Source organism: Brachycentrus maculatus, unplaced genomic scaffold (genome assembly GCF_059751285.1).
Source record: "Brachycentrus maculatus isolate JH-2025_06_01 unplaced genomic scaffold, ASM5975128v1 h1tg000029l, whole genome shotgun sequence".
NCBI classification, from domain to species: Eukaryota; Metazoa; Arthropoda; class Insecta; order Trichoptera; family Brachycentridae; genus Brachycentrus; species Brachycentrus maculatus.
In genome coordinates this window covers 1,691,444-1,711,405 of record NW_028280783.1, presented here as the reverse complement: position 1 = coordinate 1,711,405, position 19,962 = coordinate 1,691,444, and the positions used below count along the sequence as shown (strand labels likewise).

The 19,962-nt window shown below is 30.3% G+C and overlaps 1 protein-coding gene across 1 annotated transcript in view; it reads right to left on the bottom strand.

The window, feature by feature from the left end:
* Window positions 1–19,962, bottom strand: part of LOC148312930 (sodium-coupled monocarboxylate transporter 2-like) — a 46,767-nt gene that overhangs the window by 14,930 nt on the left and 11,875 nt on the right. Inside the window, exons 3-10 of the mRNA XM_088271731.1 lie at window positions 18,809–18,926; window positions 16,731–16,798; window positions 16,168–16,322; window positions 15,545–15,685; window positions 12,790–13,008; window positions 10,941–11,068; window positions 7,283–7,425; window positions 1,128–1,312 (exon numbers count right to left, since the gene is read on the bottom strand). Of these exons, the coding sequence (XP_088127857.1) occupies window positions 1,128–1,312; window positions 7,283–7,425; window positions 10,941–11,068; window positions 12,790–13,008; window positions 15,545–15,685; window positions 16,168–16,322; window positions 16,731–16,798; window positions 18,809–18,926 (1,157 nt within the window). The remainder of the gene's footprint in view (window positions 1–1,127; window positions 1,313–7,282; window positions 7,426–10,940; window positions 11,069–12,789; window positions 13,009–15,544; window positions 15,686–16,167; window positions 16,323–16,730; window positions 16,799–18,808; window positions 18,927–19,962) is intronic.

The following is a 19,962-nucleotide window of genomic DNA, read 5'->3' as shown; positions in this document are numbered from 1 at the left end:
ATACCACTATTTATTAAAATCTCTCTATAAAATTAATGCATGGAAACCCGTGTTATAATATGTATTAATAAATAGTGGTATTTACTAATTTATTGAAATTCCTCCATAAAGTTAATCTAAGTAAATTTGTCAAAATAAATAAAATGAGTAATCGAAACACGGGTACCTTTTTTTAATAACTCAACTGGATATTATTTTAGTGGAAAAAGTGGATTTTGAAAAGAGATCAGTTTAAAATTTAATTTTTATTATTATTAATTGATTGAAAAATGATGTGGTTATATCTTTTAATTGATTTTTTAATGATAAATATCAATATCTCTTCAAATTTATTATGATACTTATTTTGAATCGTTCAAAACTATTATGCGGTGTTTGTAATGTCGAATGCATCGCAATTCGCGTCCCTATAGATATAAAGAAATAGTGCTATGGCTTTTGAACAAAACCATTATTAACACTCTCATTCTCATTCACCTTGTGTATTACCACTTAAATAAAAACCATTGTTTTTTATTCATAAAAATATGAGAGAATTTATGATTTTATTAGAGATTCATTAGATTTAAACGATATTTTTAAAGCAATGGTGGACACAACGTTATACAAAGAATTATTCGAATTCTAATCTAATATTTCAAAAAAGGAATCATTAAATGATAAAGAGAGTTTTAATAATATATTATTTATTGATTCGGCATTAACTTTGTGGAATGACATGATTATTTTATTAAAATTGAACACTTGAATATACCAATTAAAAAGTTTTATTTTTATTTACAACTAGTTTCGAAAACGACAGATGTTTTCATCTTCTGATACAAATTAAAACTAACGAACAAAAATATATTTAGGTGTATATATAGGTTAAAAAATACAGGGAGGGGGGGTTAAGGAACAAGATTTTTTGTAAAAGGAAACATTGATAATAATGGTGACGTATTTTGAAACAGTATATTATTAATCAATGTTTTATCTGAATTTAAATTTTTATGTATTTCTAAATTTTCTAAATTATTCATGACTTGACCTTTATTTGTAACAGAGTGTAATAATTTAAGTGTATGAGAGTCAAATGAGTGTTAATAATATAATTAACTGAGAAATTGCACTGGAATGATATTTACCCTGGTTCTGGCATCAAAATTTCCGCCATCAATGTAATATTGGATTTACCCCACCTGCCGTCACAACCCTCGATACTGACGGGCTTAGTAGGATTGACGATTACCCCTCTGGCCATCGCCGCCTGCGTGCCCACTGAAATCCACCCCACTAGAAGGGTCGAAGCGAAACCGCCCGCTAGTGCACCCTGCGAAATGTTAATCAAGTTAATTGTCGGTTGCCATTGGTAAGCCTTTGAAACTATAGCCGACTGTGTCCGTGATTTTCAAGCTGGCGATATGCAAGGCAACGATAAAGGCATTTTCATAAAGTGATTTACTATAATAATTAGAAATATGGTAAGTAGCTAACATACAACTATTTCAGCCCTCAGAATGAAACGGAATCGACAGTTTTGAAATACGGTTTCCAAAACTGTCAGCCTCCGTAGTGTAATGGTCAGCATGCTAGGCTACCGTACTGGAGGTCCCGGGTTCGATTCCCAGGGGGGGGGGTTAAAAAAATATACGTGGTTTTTTTCACTCCAATATTTATTTAACACTACCCTGGACTGGTACCTAAAGCGGAGAGCTGATCACCTTTCCTTCATGTGTTGATGATCAAGATAACACTGCGTTTATATGAAGCAGTGCCCAATGCACCATCGGGTGCGGTTGAGACTTTGAAGATCGACAATGTTATCTTGCATATATGTGAAATCACACGCAGACTACATATTTGTATTTGACATATTTTTGTAGATGCCATATTTCGAAAGTATTTAGAAAACAGAGGAAAAGTTATAGATTTATAAATTCAGATAGTAAAATAATATTTGTAGGGCCTTGATATTTAACATCTATCTGTTAAAATAAACTAGTCAATATTATAAATTATTCATGATATAATATTTAACAAAAAAAAACTTTAATTAAACTGAATTCGATATGTAATTATTGTACCTTAATTTTAATGTCTATATATATCATTTATTGATCAACGCCATACTAAACTGAAGTTATTTAGCTTCAAAGTTGAAAAAAAAAATTCTTACATTTTGAACTTAAAGTTGAAATATATTATTACATTAAAACGAATATTTTTAGCTTTTCCACTTTATTTTTATTTGACCAGCGACCGGGTTTCGTCGTTACCGACATCATCAGACTGGTGTCGGTAACATGATGTCGGTATGACATGATGTCGGTAACGACGAAACCCGGTCGCTGGTCAAATAAAAATAAAGTGGAAAAGCTAAAAATATTCGTTTTAATCTAATAATATATTAAAAATGCAATTCCATCACGAAGTGTCAGTGGATAATATAAATCTATTAAAGTAGAAATATCTAAAAATAATTATTTAATATTTTTATTTTTTATTTTTAAATTATATTATGTTCGCCACTTCAGTACATTAAAATATTAATCCATGTACTTATTAATCCGGTATTTTGTTTAGGTAAATTTTTCTGTCAAAATGCTAAGTAAACAGTTAATCCGCAGCTCTAAGAACATGAAATAATTATTTTTACAAAAATAATTAGCATAAAAAAAATTCTTTACATTAGCAGGTGGTGTTGCAAAATTAGTTTCTAAATCTCATTTTTAGGTATGATTAATATTGATTTTTTGAATAATTAACTTTGCAAAAGTTTAAAAACAATCAATCGTGTGTGTACATCCTCAGTGAACAGTTATAAGTTTAATTTTTTCTAAAAAATGGTGGAATACAGTAACCAAGAATTGGCCGAAATGCATTTTATTTATGGGTTATGCAATGGAAATGCATTGGAATCGGTACGAACATACGCAGCGCGGTACCCGAACAGAAGACAGCCTATTCCGAGGACTTTTACTGGATTTCACCGTAGGCTATGTGAAACAGGAACATTTGTAGCAAGGAGAGAAAGAGGAACCAGTGCAGGAGCAGCAATCGAAGAAAGAGTTTTACGGGAAATAAGAAATAATCCAACATCCAGCACGAGAATGGTGGAAAAGAGGATCGGAGTACCAAAAGGCACTGTGTGGAATGTGCTTCATAGCGACAACCAACACCCTTATCATTTTACTCCGGTCCAAACCATCAATGCAGAAGACAAAGTACACCGTAAGGCATATTGTAAAGCCATGCTGTTGAGGAATATCGGAGATCAATCATATTTAGGAACCATCCTATGGACAGACGAGGCCCAATTTACAAGAGATGGAGTAACCAAATTTCATAATTTACACTACTGGTGCACAAAAAATCCACATTGCAAGAAGGAGGTCAAATCCCAACACAGGTTTAGTATTAATGTTTGGATGGGCATAATAGGTAAGCAATTAATAGGGCCTTACATAATTAAAGGCAATCAAACTGGTGATCTTTACTTACATTTTTTAGTTAATATTTTACCAGGTTTATTAGAAGCAGTCCCCCTGAATATTCGAAGCAGGCTGACATTTCAGCAAGATGGTGCCCATCCTCATTTTCGCTTATCTGTCCGGGCTTACTTGGAGGAAACTTTTGGAGAGCGATGGATTGGACGCGGCGGACCAACATCATGGCCAGTTAGATCACCAGACCTAACCCCACTCGACTTTTATGCGTGGGGTTTTATCAAGGATAATGTATACCAGGAGAAAATTCAGAGCAGAGAACATCTACTACACAGGATCACATTGGGCGCAGAAAAATTACAGGAAAATTTAGAATCAATAGATATTAACCTAGAAATAAGTAAAAGATTACAAATTTGTAAAGATAACAACGGTCACCATTTTGAATTTTTTTATAAAATTCTATTAGTTTTAAGTTATTGTAAATACTATTAATAAATTTGAGATTTAAAAATAAATAAATTAGTGGAGTTTAATATTTTAATGTACTGAAGTGGCGAACATGCGCACGTGTTTAATCCTGTAACTTTTTTGTCGTGAGTGGGATTGATTTCAAACTTTTAACATTTTGATGCAAAATTAAACAATAAATAATTTAAATATAAAATAAAAAATTATAAAATAATCGTTATTAGATATTTCAACTTTAAGTTCAAAATGTAAGATTTTTTTTTTCAACTTTGAAGCTAAATAACTTCAGTTTAGTATGGCGTTGATCAACAAATGATATATATAGACATTAAAATTAAGGTACAATAATTACCTATCGAATTCAGTTTAATTTAAGTTTTTAAAATGAACAGTTTTTCAGATAAAATTAAATTTCTAATATTGTTAAAGTAAAAAAAATAAAACTTAAACACCCTGTAACTCTTTAACGGTGCATTTTAGACCCCCCCTGTAGAACGATTTTTTGCGTTTCTCGGCCTCCTCAACCACCCCCTTGAAGCATGGACACCCTGTTTTTATATATATATATATATATATATATATATATATATATATATATATATATATATATATATATATATATATATATATATATATATATATATGTATATATATATATATTAGATGAGTCATAAATTCACACTTTATTAATTGAGTATGCGTATATGCATAAGTATGTATATTAAACTAGTATTTTAGATACATTTTCAGACCAAACGATTTATGTTTAATGTAAGAGGCATAGTATGAAAATGTATAAATATTTTTCATTTGTCAAATCCAACGAAACCCACCCTCCTGTTCCTTTGCGTTAGCTATGTAATCCGGGGTATTCAAAGACTTTTTCTTTTTGAAATATTTATTAGAGTAGTATTTGAATACTTGATATAAAAACGCTCCATGCTTTATTAGTTTCTATATTTGTATTTCTATACATTGAAATTCCGATCCAGTTATATTGGAATAGCGACATTTTTATGGTCCAATATTGTTTTCTGTAAATTTGTATGCTTGTTACATCTATATCGCTCACTCCTTTCAAGAACGTCATAAATAAAAAAACTTGATTTTTCAGTAGAAGTTTTTAAAGTTTTGAAATATAATACAATGTAATAAAAATAAATATCAAGCCACTTACTGAACTTTTTACTGTGTAACAGATCTTTTTAGGTAAAACCTGAAGGTTTTTTCTCCAATTGAAAAATATTTAGTATATTTAAAAAAAAATATTAAAAAAATACCTTTTCTTCAAAATGCAAAAACAACACTTTCTGCCCTGTAGCGGGTAAATATTATGTCAAAAATATGCCGCTTTTGCTGGGATATAGTACATTTTCTGGGCACTCCGAAAACATGCACAACTAAAAATTGACGATTTTTGATTTATGACGTTCTTGAAAGGAGTGAGCGATATGTTTTCTTTATATTATTTTGAATAATTCTCGGAGTACAGTTCAAATACGTTTCCTATTTCATTATCTAAGTGTTCATGAAGTAAACAACCCTCTTTAAAGGTATACCTCGCAATCGTTGCATTTGAAAATCAATCAAACGGAGTGCATAGTTTCATGATAATATTGTTCAGATATGGTAATAGATGTTTGCAATGTATGATGTGCCTAAAAAAGATGGATTGTTCATTTATTTGTTAACCTATCAGTAAAAGATTAAAAAAATGTTTTCTTAAGTTGCAGTTTAAAATATTTGGAAAAGGATCATAATTTTTATTATTTTGTATACTTAGGTTAGGAGTCGAAACATCTATGCAAAATTATTAAAAAAAATAGAGTTACGTGAATTTTGCACTTCTGTTGTTTTTTCTTTAAAGGTTTGTAAGATAGAGGCTTTATTAAAAATTTATTCAATTGTTGGTACATTAAGTTCTTCAAATACTAATTTTGAGAGGTAAGTTCTGGGCTTTTTAAGAATTATTATTGCAATATTTTTTTGAATAATTGAGATTGATTTTAAATTGGTCCTATATGAATTCTTATATTTTAATAAGGACTGTAATGTTCCGGACACGATATTTTCATATTTTGATATTTGAAAATTAAAACAGTATTACTTTTTTCAATTATTGTTTTTATTAAAACCCCTTATCCTTTATCCGTACTCTAATGGTGCAAAGGGCACTGCACAATACAAACGCAGTGTTATCTTGATCGTTGACACATGAAGGAAAGGTGATCGGCCCTCCGCTTAAGGTACCAGTCTAGGGTAATACTAAATAAACATTATAGTGAAAAAAAAACAATTATATTTATTTAACCCCCCCCCCTGGAAATTGAACCCGGGATTTCCAGAACGGTAGCTGAGCTTGCTGACGATTATACTACGAAGGTGGACAAATATATATTATATTACAAACTTCTAACAAATAAATATTTTTGCTAACCCTGTATCTCTCCAAGCACAATAGACTAGATCTTTTACTTGGAGACGGTCTGACAGTATTTATAACTCTGTAGTTACGCTTTTATTGCCAGCTAAAAATATTTAAAAAAGTGTTTTTTAAATTCTTCACTAAATTTCATGTTGACGGATATAAGGAGACCTCATCGAAAGTATAAAAGTAATCAACTCCTTAATAAAATAAAATTGTTACTAAATTTTGCTGAGAATTAATGAAGCACTGGAAGCATGAACGACTTCAATTTGTGAAACACTTATACAAGACTCGAAGTAACATATTCGAGTCAGTCAAAAGTCGATCGAATTTTATAATTAGAGCTTGCAAATGACACTCCTCGACATCCCTTTAACAAAGTCGCTCGTAAATTCACGCCTTTATGATTAATATGTCTTCGTGTTCGTACTACAATTGTTCACATGTTCTGATTAATAATTCCTTCCAATAAAACCATATAAACATGTCCCATGACATCAAAATATATGTATTTACTATCCAGAAAAACATAAAATAATAATTTTTGTTAAACGTATTGTAAAACAACCACAAAAGAAAATTGAATTGAAAATGTATCAATATCTGATAATAAATTTGACTACAAAACATTCGTAGAATAAATTAAAACTGATAAGAATCTTATAAAAAAAAACTACTTTGGTGTTTATTTCTGAAGTTTATTGTATGTACGTAATATTACATGTAAATATTTATTTATATATATATATATATAGTTATATATATATAAATATATATATAAATATACATATATATATATATATATATATATATATATATATATATATATATATATATATATATATATATATATATATATATATATATATATATACATATGAATATATAAATAAATATATTTATTAAAATAAATATGTGTGTCTGTATGTGTGTATAAATGTAAAAATATTTTTACCGTTGAATTAGCCCAGGGGAAAAACATCCCTAAGGAAAAGAGCCCCAGCAAACTTCCTGCCGTGATTCCCGCCAAACTCTTGCCAGCCTGTATCAAAGCACCCATTTTCTCGACCAGAAAAACCAAGCCAACGCAGATTATACCTGCATAGAAAAAATATAATAGGTCAAATAAAAAGTTTATGCGGTTTTTGCCACTAGATTATGTTGATGCTGAATACACTTTTGATTTAAAAAAAAACACAATTGTTCGAAATCCCAGCATAAGTACTTATATATTGTATATATATCATGTAATGTTGATAAACAAAATAAAGCTTTTGGTCCATTCGAGATTGTGATAGGTCGATCAGGATTATACTATGTGGGCGAAGGGATCAGATTTACCATACAGAATTTTCTATCCAGGAGTGGAATTTACAAATGTACATATTTGATGGTTTAGGGCCTATAGGTAAACGATATTAATGCTATATGAAAAATTAAATAGATTTAAATTATTAGGTACTGTAGGATAGGGTAAAGAGAATAGTAGCAATTAAAAACACACGCTTCAAATAATGTGAAAAACAATAATTTAATACTTACGTTTCTATTCATTACACCCCTATGACCTCTCTCACATTGAAGAGCAAACGTGTTTAATTTGAGATTTTACCCCCTAGCACTGCTCATCGTAAAGGGGTAGTTACCAACACGTCTTAGGTTTTCAGCACGCGCTACGAACAACATCGTATCTACTTCTCAAGGAATCAATTTGATTATGTTCTATGATTATAATCTTGCGAATGAGGTATATTAAAAAATCATTTTAAAAAAATGTAGAGAATTTAGTATTTTAATTTATGGGTTTTATGAAAAACATAACATTTGTTAGTGATGTATATTAAATATAAATTCCTCTAAAAAGTAGCATATATTTGTTAGCTGCAATTTGCATGTTTTAGATTTAGGTTTAGAGATAATAAATGAGTTTTTTATTCCTTGGATTTCAAAGCAGCAATGAAGGAACTTGCAAAAGAGAGATCAGACATCGTATCGCCATCGCCAAAAGTGCCATATCTAAGATAGACAAAATCCGGAAAGACCGGGGTGTGAGTAACAACACTAAGATAAAGCTTGTCAGGAGTTTGGTCCACTCCCTTTTTCTCTATGCTGCTGAAACATGGATCATAAAAGCAGCAGAAAGAATAAAAATTGACGATTTCGAGATGTGGTGTTGGAGGCGCATGATCCGAATTGCATGGACAGCTAGACGCACCAACGAGTCCATTCGCCAGGGACTACACTTGGGTGGCTTGAATCTGGCCAATGTTTGTACACGATGGATTTTCCAGTTCAATGAGGATAACCTGGAATGACTGGTTGTGATCCTGGAGGGGAAGAGAGGGAGAGGAAGATCCCACTCGATGGACTGATTAAGTTAACTCAGTAGCAGGCACCGCAAAGGAGAAGAGAATTTTTAATTTTTAATTAATTTTTAAGAAATATTAATATTGTGGATCGCCATAGTTCGTGATCATTCAGTATTATGATAATAATTATAATATATTCAAATATGCAGGGGAAGGAAGACATTCACTCATTAGCTAAGTAAATGTCAATACTTTGAATTCTTGGTGGTATACACGTATTTATTAATATTTCATTCTTAATTTGTGCATTGAATTAAAAATTAATTATTGACGAATTAAATCGGTATATGTACTTTACGGCAAAAGAACCCAAAGATGATTTAAAGGAAATAAAGAACTTTTTTTTTTTGACATCTCTGAAGAAGAATATTGAAGTCTGGGCATTTACGGGACTGACGACCGTCATGGGCTGGTTTAAGTGATCATTTTACACACGTGTAACTTAAACCAGCCTATGACGGTCGTCAGCCCCTTAAATGCCCAGACTTCCATATTCTTCTTGATCTTTGATGAGATGTCAAAAAATAATATGAAAATAACTCCTGTAATTGGAGATAATCCAGATTTTGTGAACAAGTATGTATATAAGTGGACACACTCAAAATGTTGAAATAAAGAACAATCAAATACGTCAAATGACCACGTTACCAATCCGAATTTAGAAAATTCCTATATAAAATCTAAAATATGAAGAAGATAAAAGGTTGAGAAAAAATGAGATTGAATTCTGATTTTTATAATTTTAATATAAAAAATTCAATGGTGAAAGTACTTTTTCAACTTCGATGATATTTTGCCTTTGATCATTTATAATTAGACTGCACGCGCCTCGTAGCAAATCAGTGGCTAATTGGAACTGGGAATTTTCGGGATTGATCCCATTAAGTGGTACTAATTTACAAAAACATCCGATACGAGGGATTGAACTCCCAAATGTTTCGTTATTTATTTGTTTATCCACTTGTTAGTGACCACAATACTAAAATGTGTATAAACTTTAAAATAAAAATGGATTGCTCGTTAGAAGTGAATTTTTTTATGTAGTAATAACAATTGATTTTATGGATTGTTATGTTTACATTTGTTGATGACTTTATTGTTATAGAATTAGAAAATGGTTATGTGGAATTTAATAAGGAAAAACTTTCTTAATTAAATGAAATATTTCTTCAATTTCTATTAATTCAAACTGTAAGAGAAAAATGTAACTTTGGGGTCGTTGGAAATTTGTATTATCTACGTGGCTAAAAAAATTTCGCTTTCCCAAGCACTTTTTTAAAGCTGTTTTGTACTTTATTTGCTTAACTCGTTATCTTAAGGTTCGCACTCTTTCTGTACTTGTCTTTTAAATATATGTTAAACATGTTTCTATTACGTTAAAGTACTTAAAAACAAAATTATCGACAAAAAGATTTTAATTAACGAGACCAAACAAAAATATTTTTTATTACTATAATTTTTTTAATTATTTAATATGGTTACAAAAGTTAATTTTTATGTTTTGAATAATTTTCTAGACATTTCTACATTAACAATCTTAAAATCAGTAACGCAGTTCTCTCAAATAAAGAGAGTAAGCTCTTGTGCTTAGAGAGGGACTTACGCTTATTATTTATTCTTTATGTTTGTTACTAATACCATTTAATTTTGTTATAGTTATTTTTTATGTGTTTTTTTTTCTTTTTTAGATTTATATGTGTATAATTCATTAAAATTATTTTTCAGCATTTAAATGCCTTCAATTTTTTTATATCTGTAGGAAGGTTATTGAAGTTTAAATACTTGGTTCCCAAATATTTAAAGTTCTGTTGAGAAATTGTTTGGTATTGCATTTTGGTACTTTGAAGTCATATTGGTATCTCGAAGATGAACTTTTCTTTAGATTTAAGTATTTTTCACCCTTACGTAGTTGGAGAATGGATGTTTTTTTGAAAATGGTTGCTTCCTTTGGGACATTGAATATTGAAAATAATAAATTTGTTTCCTTATTTCTTCGGTTCGACTTCCATCATATTAGAAAATAACATATATTGTCGATTAGTATTCAAATTATTTTCTCATAATATTAAGTATAAAAATGGGGGTAGATGTCGTAATTAGGACTTACTCGATTTGATAATTTTATGAGTTGAATTTCTTGGTCCAATTTTCAATGAACGAATTTGGGGGGAGCCCTGTAGATTTTTTTTTGCTTGTTTATGTTTTTATTTTTTCTAACATATAACAATATAAAATTTTAAATACCTATTACGATGACAATAATTTTCATTGTAAATGATGCCACTCCTTCCGAAATAGGCTTCTTGTGTAAAGGTCTAATGAGGTCTTCGAATATAACTCCTGTCAAAGAATTTAGCCCCGTCGACATCGAACTAGAAAAAATGTTTTTAATTAAAACGTTTCATAAAAATATAAATATAAATTGAAAGAGTGAACGCCGTTGAAATGTGCTTATACAATGATTTTCCACACATTCATCTGAACGAATGTGTGGAAGATCATTGTATGACATAATTTATAACGAAGATATAAGATAGGAATGTAAGGTTAAACAAGGGATTATTGAAAATATTGAGAAGAGATCTTTAAGGTCGTATGAACAATGGATAACGAGAGAATAACTAAGAAAATAAATGTGGCGGATGTGGGTAGGAGAACAGAACGAGGACGGCCGAAAAAGACTTGGGACGATCAGATCAATCAGAACCTAAAATCTGGTGGGGTCAAAATATATATATGTATGGATGTGAAGGAAGCGAGGGGTGTACGTCAGGGGATGCGGGATTATTGATGTGTATTGCCATTTTTTTTAAATTTCAAATAAACAAAAATGTGTATTACTGATAAAAACTGAGCCGTTCTTTTGTCAATGCCAATTTCAGGGATTATTGGCAAATGGTGGGAAAATAGGATTAGAAGTCATTATAACCTTTGGAATTCACATTATATTTTATAATAATAATAATAAAGTCTTATTTTTGACATCTCATCAAAGATGAAGAAGAATATGGAAGTCTGGGCATTTACGGGGCTGACAACCGTCAAAGGCTGGTTTAAGTTATCACTTTACACACGTGTTGCGTTCACCAATTCTACCCATTATTGATAACCACACTACTCAAATTCTTGAAAGTTCTATATAAATGAACCAATTTAGAAACATTGTTCTTGAATCAATAGAACTTCACTAGAGACATCTCGGCTGTCCAAATTTAAAACACAGTAAGGGACATTTTTTTGTGGTAGGTTTTTTTTTGCATTTATGGACTAAGTAGACTCTACTTAGTCCAAAAATGCAAAAAAAACCTACTACAAAAAAATGTCCTTTACTGTGTTTTAAATTTGGACAGCCGATCTATTGGTGAGATGTTTTAAAAGAAGCTTTTTACTGAGCAGAAACTCTTATATTAGTATGTGAGGTCCAAATCCTGGATTATAATCACACACATGAGAAATGCCAGAAAATTTTATTTTCATTTGTATTATTTTAGCTTATAATTTGACCAGTTAATTAACCAGGTTTGTGAACAAGTATTTGGACACACTTAAAATGTTGTAAATAAAAAGTCATTAAATAGTTTTTCGATTCCTTCCGGTATTTCAAAGTTAACGCTTCAAATATAAATTGTAAATTATTTTAATTACAATGAAAAATTTCCTTTAAATCATATTTTTAATTAGATAAATATTTACATTTTGAGTGTGTCCAAATACTCGTTCACAAATAATTCACAAATTTCTCATGTGTGTAATTATAATCCAGGATTCGGACCTCACATACTAATATAAGAGTTTCTGCTTAATAAAAAGCTTCTTTACATCTCACCAATTGATGTCTCTAGTGAAGTTCTAGTGATTCAAGAACAAGGTTTCTAAATTGGTTTATATATATAGAGCTTCCAAGAATTTAAGTAGTGTGGTTGTCAATAATGGGTAGAATTGGTGAATGTTACACGTGTGTAAAGTGATCACTTAAACCAGCCTATGACGGTCGTCAGCCCCGTAAATGCCCAGACTTCCATATTCTTCTTCATCTTTGATGAGATGTCAAAAGTAATAAAGATAAATATTAATAAATTATACAATAAGATACCTGAGAGCCGCACTGAAAACGCCACTCACGAATATTCCAGGTAGCCCCGGTATTGTTCCAGCTATTTCCATCACGAAGTAAGGGAGAAGTTGGTCGCTTTTGCTAATCGCCCCGTTCTTCAGTGGATCGCAGTCGTGGAATGTGGCGTAGATAACGAGCCCGGTGTAGCAGCACATTGAAACTATAGAAGCGATTCCCACGGCAAGAATACCGATCGTTCTGCAAAAATCACACTATTACCATAACACAAAAATTACTGTTTACCCGTAGAGTTGCCTTCATCACCCTAAAATAGGGATTGCCAACCCAAATTTCTTTAAATTGGCAATGCTGAAGAGCGATCGAACGGATAGTGTTCAGTGCTTTTATAACTAACTTTTATAGCTAGCTCATAGATAATACTTGAGGGCATAAATTTTGTTGATGTATCAAACCGTGTATTACAAATATATCACTGATTTAAAAATATATTCTTCATACATGACCGCAGGCCGCACGTAAAGGGCGTCACGGGCCGCGGGCTGGGCACCCGTGCCCTAAAACAACACATCGCTAAATGTAGGCCACCTCAAACCTTCCATAGGTAATAATGCTTTCTGAACCGTCAACAAAGCTCAAGCTGAAACAATTTTATTTGCCTATCACATCATATTTGCCTGTCCGCCTCCGTAGTGTAATGGTCAGCACGCTCGGCTACCGTTCTGGAGGTCCCGGGTTCGATTCCCAAGGGGGGTAAAATAAATATGGAATTTTTTTCACTGTTACATATATTCAATATTACTCTGGGCTGGTACCTGAAGCGGAGGGCTGATCACCTTTCCTTCATGTGTAAACGATCAAGATAACACTGCGTTTATATAACGCAGTGCCCTATGCACCATTGGGGTGCGGATAAGGGTTTTATTATATTATATCACATCAACCCTTACTTGTGGATCCTTTTCAACTTCTCATCGTCATTGATGCTGAGTTTCATGAAATTATTATTATCTTTTAATATTTTTTAACATTATTATTATTAATTGTAACATTAATATGATTTTTTTAAAGTATATATTAAAAAAATAGTTACATTAACAATAAAAAACATTAAATCTATTAAAAAAATAGTTACATTAATAAAAATAAAGCCAATTAAACAATTCCACATTTTAATAAATGTTACGATAATTTATCTTACATTACGTTCAAATTAAAGAAATCACTATTCGTCCAGTTATTCAAGCATGCTTTTTTCTGGCATCTCAACCTAGATGAAGAAGGATATGGAAGTCTGGGCATTTACGGGGCTTACGACGGTCATAGGCTGGATTAAGCGTTCACTTTACACACGTGTAAAACGTTCATCAATTCTACCCATGATGGACAACTACACTACTCAAATTATTAGAAGTTCTATATTTATGTATGATTCACTTTGGAAACATTGTTCTTGAATCACTAGATTTTTGCTTAGTACATCTTTTGGAGAGATGAAAAGAAGCTTTTTACTGAGCAGAAAATCTTTTATTATATCCATGTCCATATTCTTCTTCTTTTACATTATTTTTTGACATATCCATGTTGAAATGTCAAAAAATAATATCAAAATAACTCCTAATTGGAGAAAATCCAGATTGTGAACAAGTATTTGGACACACTCAAAATGTTTTATTTTGAAGGTACAAACATTGTATAAACATTTTGTTTAGTATCAAAATCCCTTCTTTTTTGCATACCATTGTACAAGAAGGTTAAAAATAAATTAATATTTCAAACACGTGATCTACCTCCCTAACATGTGAATATATTTTTAGGCTCAGAAAAATATTATCTGAATTCAAATAGGGTGGGTTATCCCTTCAAGGACAAGATACATCTACAAAGGTTCTACACACATACACACATCGTGCTCACGGTCTTATACAACGTGTCCACATATCGGCCAATTATTTATGTTTGTTTATTTTTTTTAATAAATAACTACAATAAAATATTCTTTGATTATGTACTTCTGTAGTTTATCAATGATTTCAGCGTCAAAAATATAATATATTCCATATATGTAAAGGTACAATTGCGTCATTTCTTTATTTTAATAAAATGTCGCTTTATATCTTGTCTCTTGATCATGGATTAGTGTATCTTTTTAAGATATTTTAATATCCTGATCACTCTAAAAAATCAGTGGTTGATTATCCAAAACATCATATCGACGAATAATATATATAATAACATTTCAAGGTTAATAAAAATTTCAGCCAGAGTCCTTACTTACCCTTAAACAGGATAATAGTAGACTCTTGAAATGATTAGGGATTGCAAACGTTTTATCTTACGTGGGTATTGGACTACAATAGTGATTCCAATTTATTTTTAAAATAAGTAACTCGTTTCTAAAATATTATTTTTGATATATTCGTGAGCCATATATTGTATGGTATCAACCGCAGCTGCGCAAAAATACGTTTAAGTAATACTAGATCTTTGAAATTAAAATACTTGTGGGAGATCCTCACCAAAAAGTTACATTTCCAATATAACACAAACAAATCCTTTAAATGCAAATCTGTTCTGTTTACTGTATTTTAATGAAATCTTAATAAAAGTTGCGACAAAACGTGACCGATCCTATGTTAAACCAATATGAAATCATGAAATCTCACCAAAACGTAACAATTTTACAAGCTATTATTCCTGATTACTTAAGATCATTTAAAATGGTAATGTAACATTTCGGTGAAGACCACCACACTTCTTCTAAAGCGACTCTTACATGTTTGCTGTTCTGAGCGTGGGCATAGATAAACATCTTTGTACCATCGCCTGATTGACTGAACAGGAGGCCAGCCACCCAAAGTAATTACCGATTGTTGTCGTCCAAAATGTATGTCTGATGAATGGATTCACATCAAAGCTACAAAAATACAAATTACATTACTATTGGACGGATTAAATTTTGAAATTTTTTTGTTTTTTTTTAAGGAATAACCCGTAAAGCCTCTATTTTTAGAGGCTTTTTTATAGGTAGGAGAGGAAGGTTAATGTGAAAAATACATCACAAACACCCAGATCCATTGAAAATAAATTTTTCTTGAATTTATTTTGCAATTGGTGGGAATCGAACCCACTACACCACGACGTCTGTCATCTTGACATTTCAACAAAGATGAAGAAGAATATAGAGTTATACTATTATAGTTTAAGAATATTACTCTCAACCCTTCCACGTCGAATAATATCGTTTGTAGAATTATGTGCTTCCATCGGAAATTCGAGGGTACAAACTGTATCATAATTGGAGATAATCCAGATTTGTGAACAAGTTTAGGTCACAGTCAAATTGTAGTAAATTAGACAGATTGTTTAATCGTATAAATAAAAATAAATTATAATTACTTGAAAAGTTCAAAACGATCACCAAGAGTGGTCCTTTCAATGACCGTTTCCAATCCTCCCACTTTAATGGTACCATACACCATTACAAATATAACGCCACCAAACATTAATATAGTTTGAAGAGTGTCTGTCCAAACTACGGCTTTCAAACCTCCCTAGAACCTCCAAAACGATTAAAAAACCATCATGTAAAAAATCGTTCCTGAAATTTATATTTTTTAGTTTTTTTATTTATTTTATTTTATTTGTTTTGGAATTGTGCAGCTTTACATTTAAATAAAGTATATAATAAAAAATATTCCTTTCATTTATCGCTCAATTGGTAAAACGGAAAAACTCTATTTAACAAGAAATAAAATGTTTCAGTGGTGTTACACAAAGCGAATGACGAATTCTAAGGAGAGTGTTACATGACCATATCACAAAGTTAATAATGCTTTTGAAATTCAAAATACCACATATACATTTCCAAATATGTTCAACCCAAGTATGATTATATTAATTTCCTTGTGAATAAACTTATGTTCAATCATATAATTGTTAAAATTGTTAAAAAATATTACCAGAGTTGTGTAAAAGATGCATACTAAGCAGACAATTGGTGATATTAAATGTAGGTTGATTCCGGTCACTACAAAAAAGAAGAAAAAAGAATATTATAATCTGGATAACTTTGTATTTCAGTGAGATTTTTTTAAAATCGATTGAAGATTTTTTGTGAGCCTTTAAATCGATTGAAGATTTTTAATGAAATAGCTTGTATAAATACATAATATCAATATATTACATAATATCAACCAGATATAAATTTTAAATTCTAAATAAAAAAAGTATTTATATATATATATATATATATATATATATATATATATATATATATATATATATAAATATATATAAAAATATTAATATATATATATATATATATATATATATATATATATATATATATATATATATATATATATATATATATATATATATATATATATATATATATATATCGTAGTCGTACAGGAGAAAGTGACCAACTACCAAAACGTAAAATGCTCAGGAGGGCCATTTAAGTCACTTTTGCTTGGCAAGAAAATAAACACCAATGAAGTTAGTCATTTTTAACAAGTCAATATATTATACAAACAAGTTTAAAATCCTTTGGGATTTTTTCAGGGCAATGTTAAGCTAGTAAGATATCAAATAGTCAATGATCACGTTTTTGTAAAACAATGCACTTGGTCACTTTCTCCTGTATGACTACGATATATATATATATATATATATATATATATATATATATATATATATATATATATATATATATATATATATATATATATATATATATATATTATTTTTTTTATTCTAATGTATTTTTATTATTATTATTTTTAATTGTTCCATTCTATCCAACATCAATTCTTAAACCACCAAGAGTAAATTAAAATGACTTAAAGGATATTTAATAACCTTGACAATAACTTGACTAAATGATTATTTAAAATAAAATAAAACCCTTCGTGTAAAAATCAACAACAATACTTAATCAAATATCTTTATTGCCCTCAATTGGTTGTATCACCCTATATACTGATTTAGTGATACTAAATTTACTTGTCGCTTTTTATGCGAGAATCCCTCAAATATTGAGCTACTCGTTTTGGATGGGGATATTGGCATGGTAACGCCAGGGTCGGAGAGAATACAAGGTTTTCACTGGGCGTGCTGTCTATATTTAGCAGCTCGGCGTTTTTTGCTGTTCTTTTCACAAAATACGGGTACACGATTATTTTTTTTAAAAACATAAAATATGAGTACGTTTCTTTGTTATTATTTCTGATATTTTTCCCAATTTCACTTGTAGGCATCGTCTGTATATTTTATTTTCAGGGGATTAAACGCCATTTGCCTTAAAATGACGACACAGAAAAATAAGACAGTGTAGCAAAAACTGATATCGCACAAAAATGTGGTTTACTATACACGTACTACTTTAAAAACTATGCTTTACTTTATTTAAGTCAGTCTACGATTTGTTTATAAAAGATGGTAAAAATATACATTTATATATATATATATATATATATATATATATATATATATATATATATATATATATATATATATATATATATATATATATATATATATATATATATATATATATATATATCGCTCACTCCTTTCAAGAACGTCGTAAATAAAAAAACTTGATTTTTCAGGAGAACGTTTTTAAAGTTTAAAAATATAATACAATGTATTACAAACAAATATCAAGCCACTTATTGAACTTTTTACTGTGCAATAGATTTTTTTAGGTAAAACCTGAAGGTTTTTTCTCCATTTGAAAAATATTAAGTATATTTAAAAAATAGTTAAACAATACATTTTCTTCAAAATACAAAAACAACACTTTCTGCCCTGTAGCGGGAAAATATTAAGTTAAAAATATGCCGCTTTTGCTGGAATATAGTACATTTTCTGGATATTCCGAAAGTATGCACAACTTAAAATTGTCGATTTTTGATTTATGACGTTCTTGAAAGGAGTGAGCGATATATACGAGTATATATGAAAATGTGACGACTTTTTAAATAAAGAAATTAAATATATTCCAATGATTAAAAAATAGTTGAGTGCCTACCTTGACTAAATGCCAGTGCTGGAACATAGATTACCATGGGGATGTATAACATCATTTTAATGACGAATATCACAGACCCAAGGACTCGAACTGGTTGGTTGAACCTTAGTCGAAGGTACTGGAAAGGATACGAACATACATTTTACAGAACTTAATACGAAAATTGTCGAGTTCAAATCAATCTGTAGAGGTTTTTAATAAAAATATTGAAAGCACAAATTTCTTATAGAAATTAGCACGCTTTCCACCCGTTAATAAGTACGTTTTCAGCCATAACTAAATATAATACCCTTATCCGCACCCCAATGGTACATAGGGCACTGCTTCATATAAACGCAGTGTTATCTCGATCGTTTACACATGAAGGAAAGGTGATGAGGCCCTCCACTTCAGTTACCAGTCCAGGGTAATATTGAATAAATATTACTGTGAAAAAATCACTTATATTTAATTGACCCCCCCTGGTAATCGAACCTGGGACCTCCAGAACGGTAGCTGCTGACCATTACACTACTGAGGCGGACAAGGCCATAACTAATTACGTTAAAAAGAGAGCGGTATATTTTTGAACAAGTGAACACTACATATGTTTTTGAACGAACAACAAAAATTACATATTATTTTCCGAATTATATCATACACAAAGAACCCTGTCTTAATATACCGTAAAAATAGAAATTTATTCCTCGAAAAAGATAGGTACTTTATAGTAGGTCGGTACATTAACAACAGTGCTTCAAATTGTAAAATTTTCTTTAATGTCTTTGAAATGACAGTACAAACTAAAATGACGAATACTTTACATTGAGAAATACCCAGTAAAATTTCTCTTTGAGGATTGGGAAACGGAGATGTTTGTAAAAATTTCAAATATGCGGTTAGAATTATAAAGGTCAAATTTGCAATTATTCACAAATATCAGATGAGTGGAATAGGATCCTATAAATTTATTATTTTTAATAACTAATTAATAAATTTTCTTGAATGCTTTTCGCAGATACTTTGGCACATTTTATAAACTTTATAAAATAAAACAACTTTGTTTGTTAAACATTGAAATCACCCTTCCTTTCCGTTTTTGGTAAGGGAAGGGTAATTAACTAAGAGTATTTCAATGTTTTAGAATTTAGTACATAAACCCTGATGATGACAAG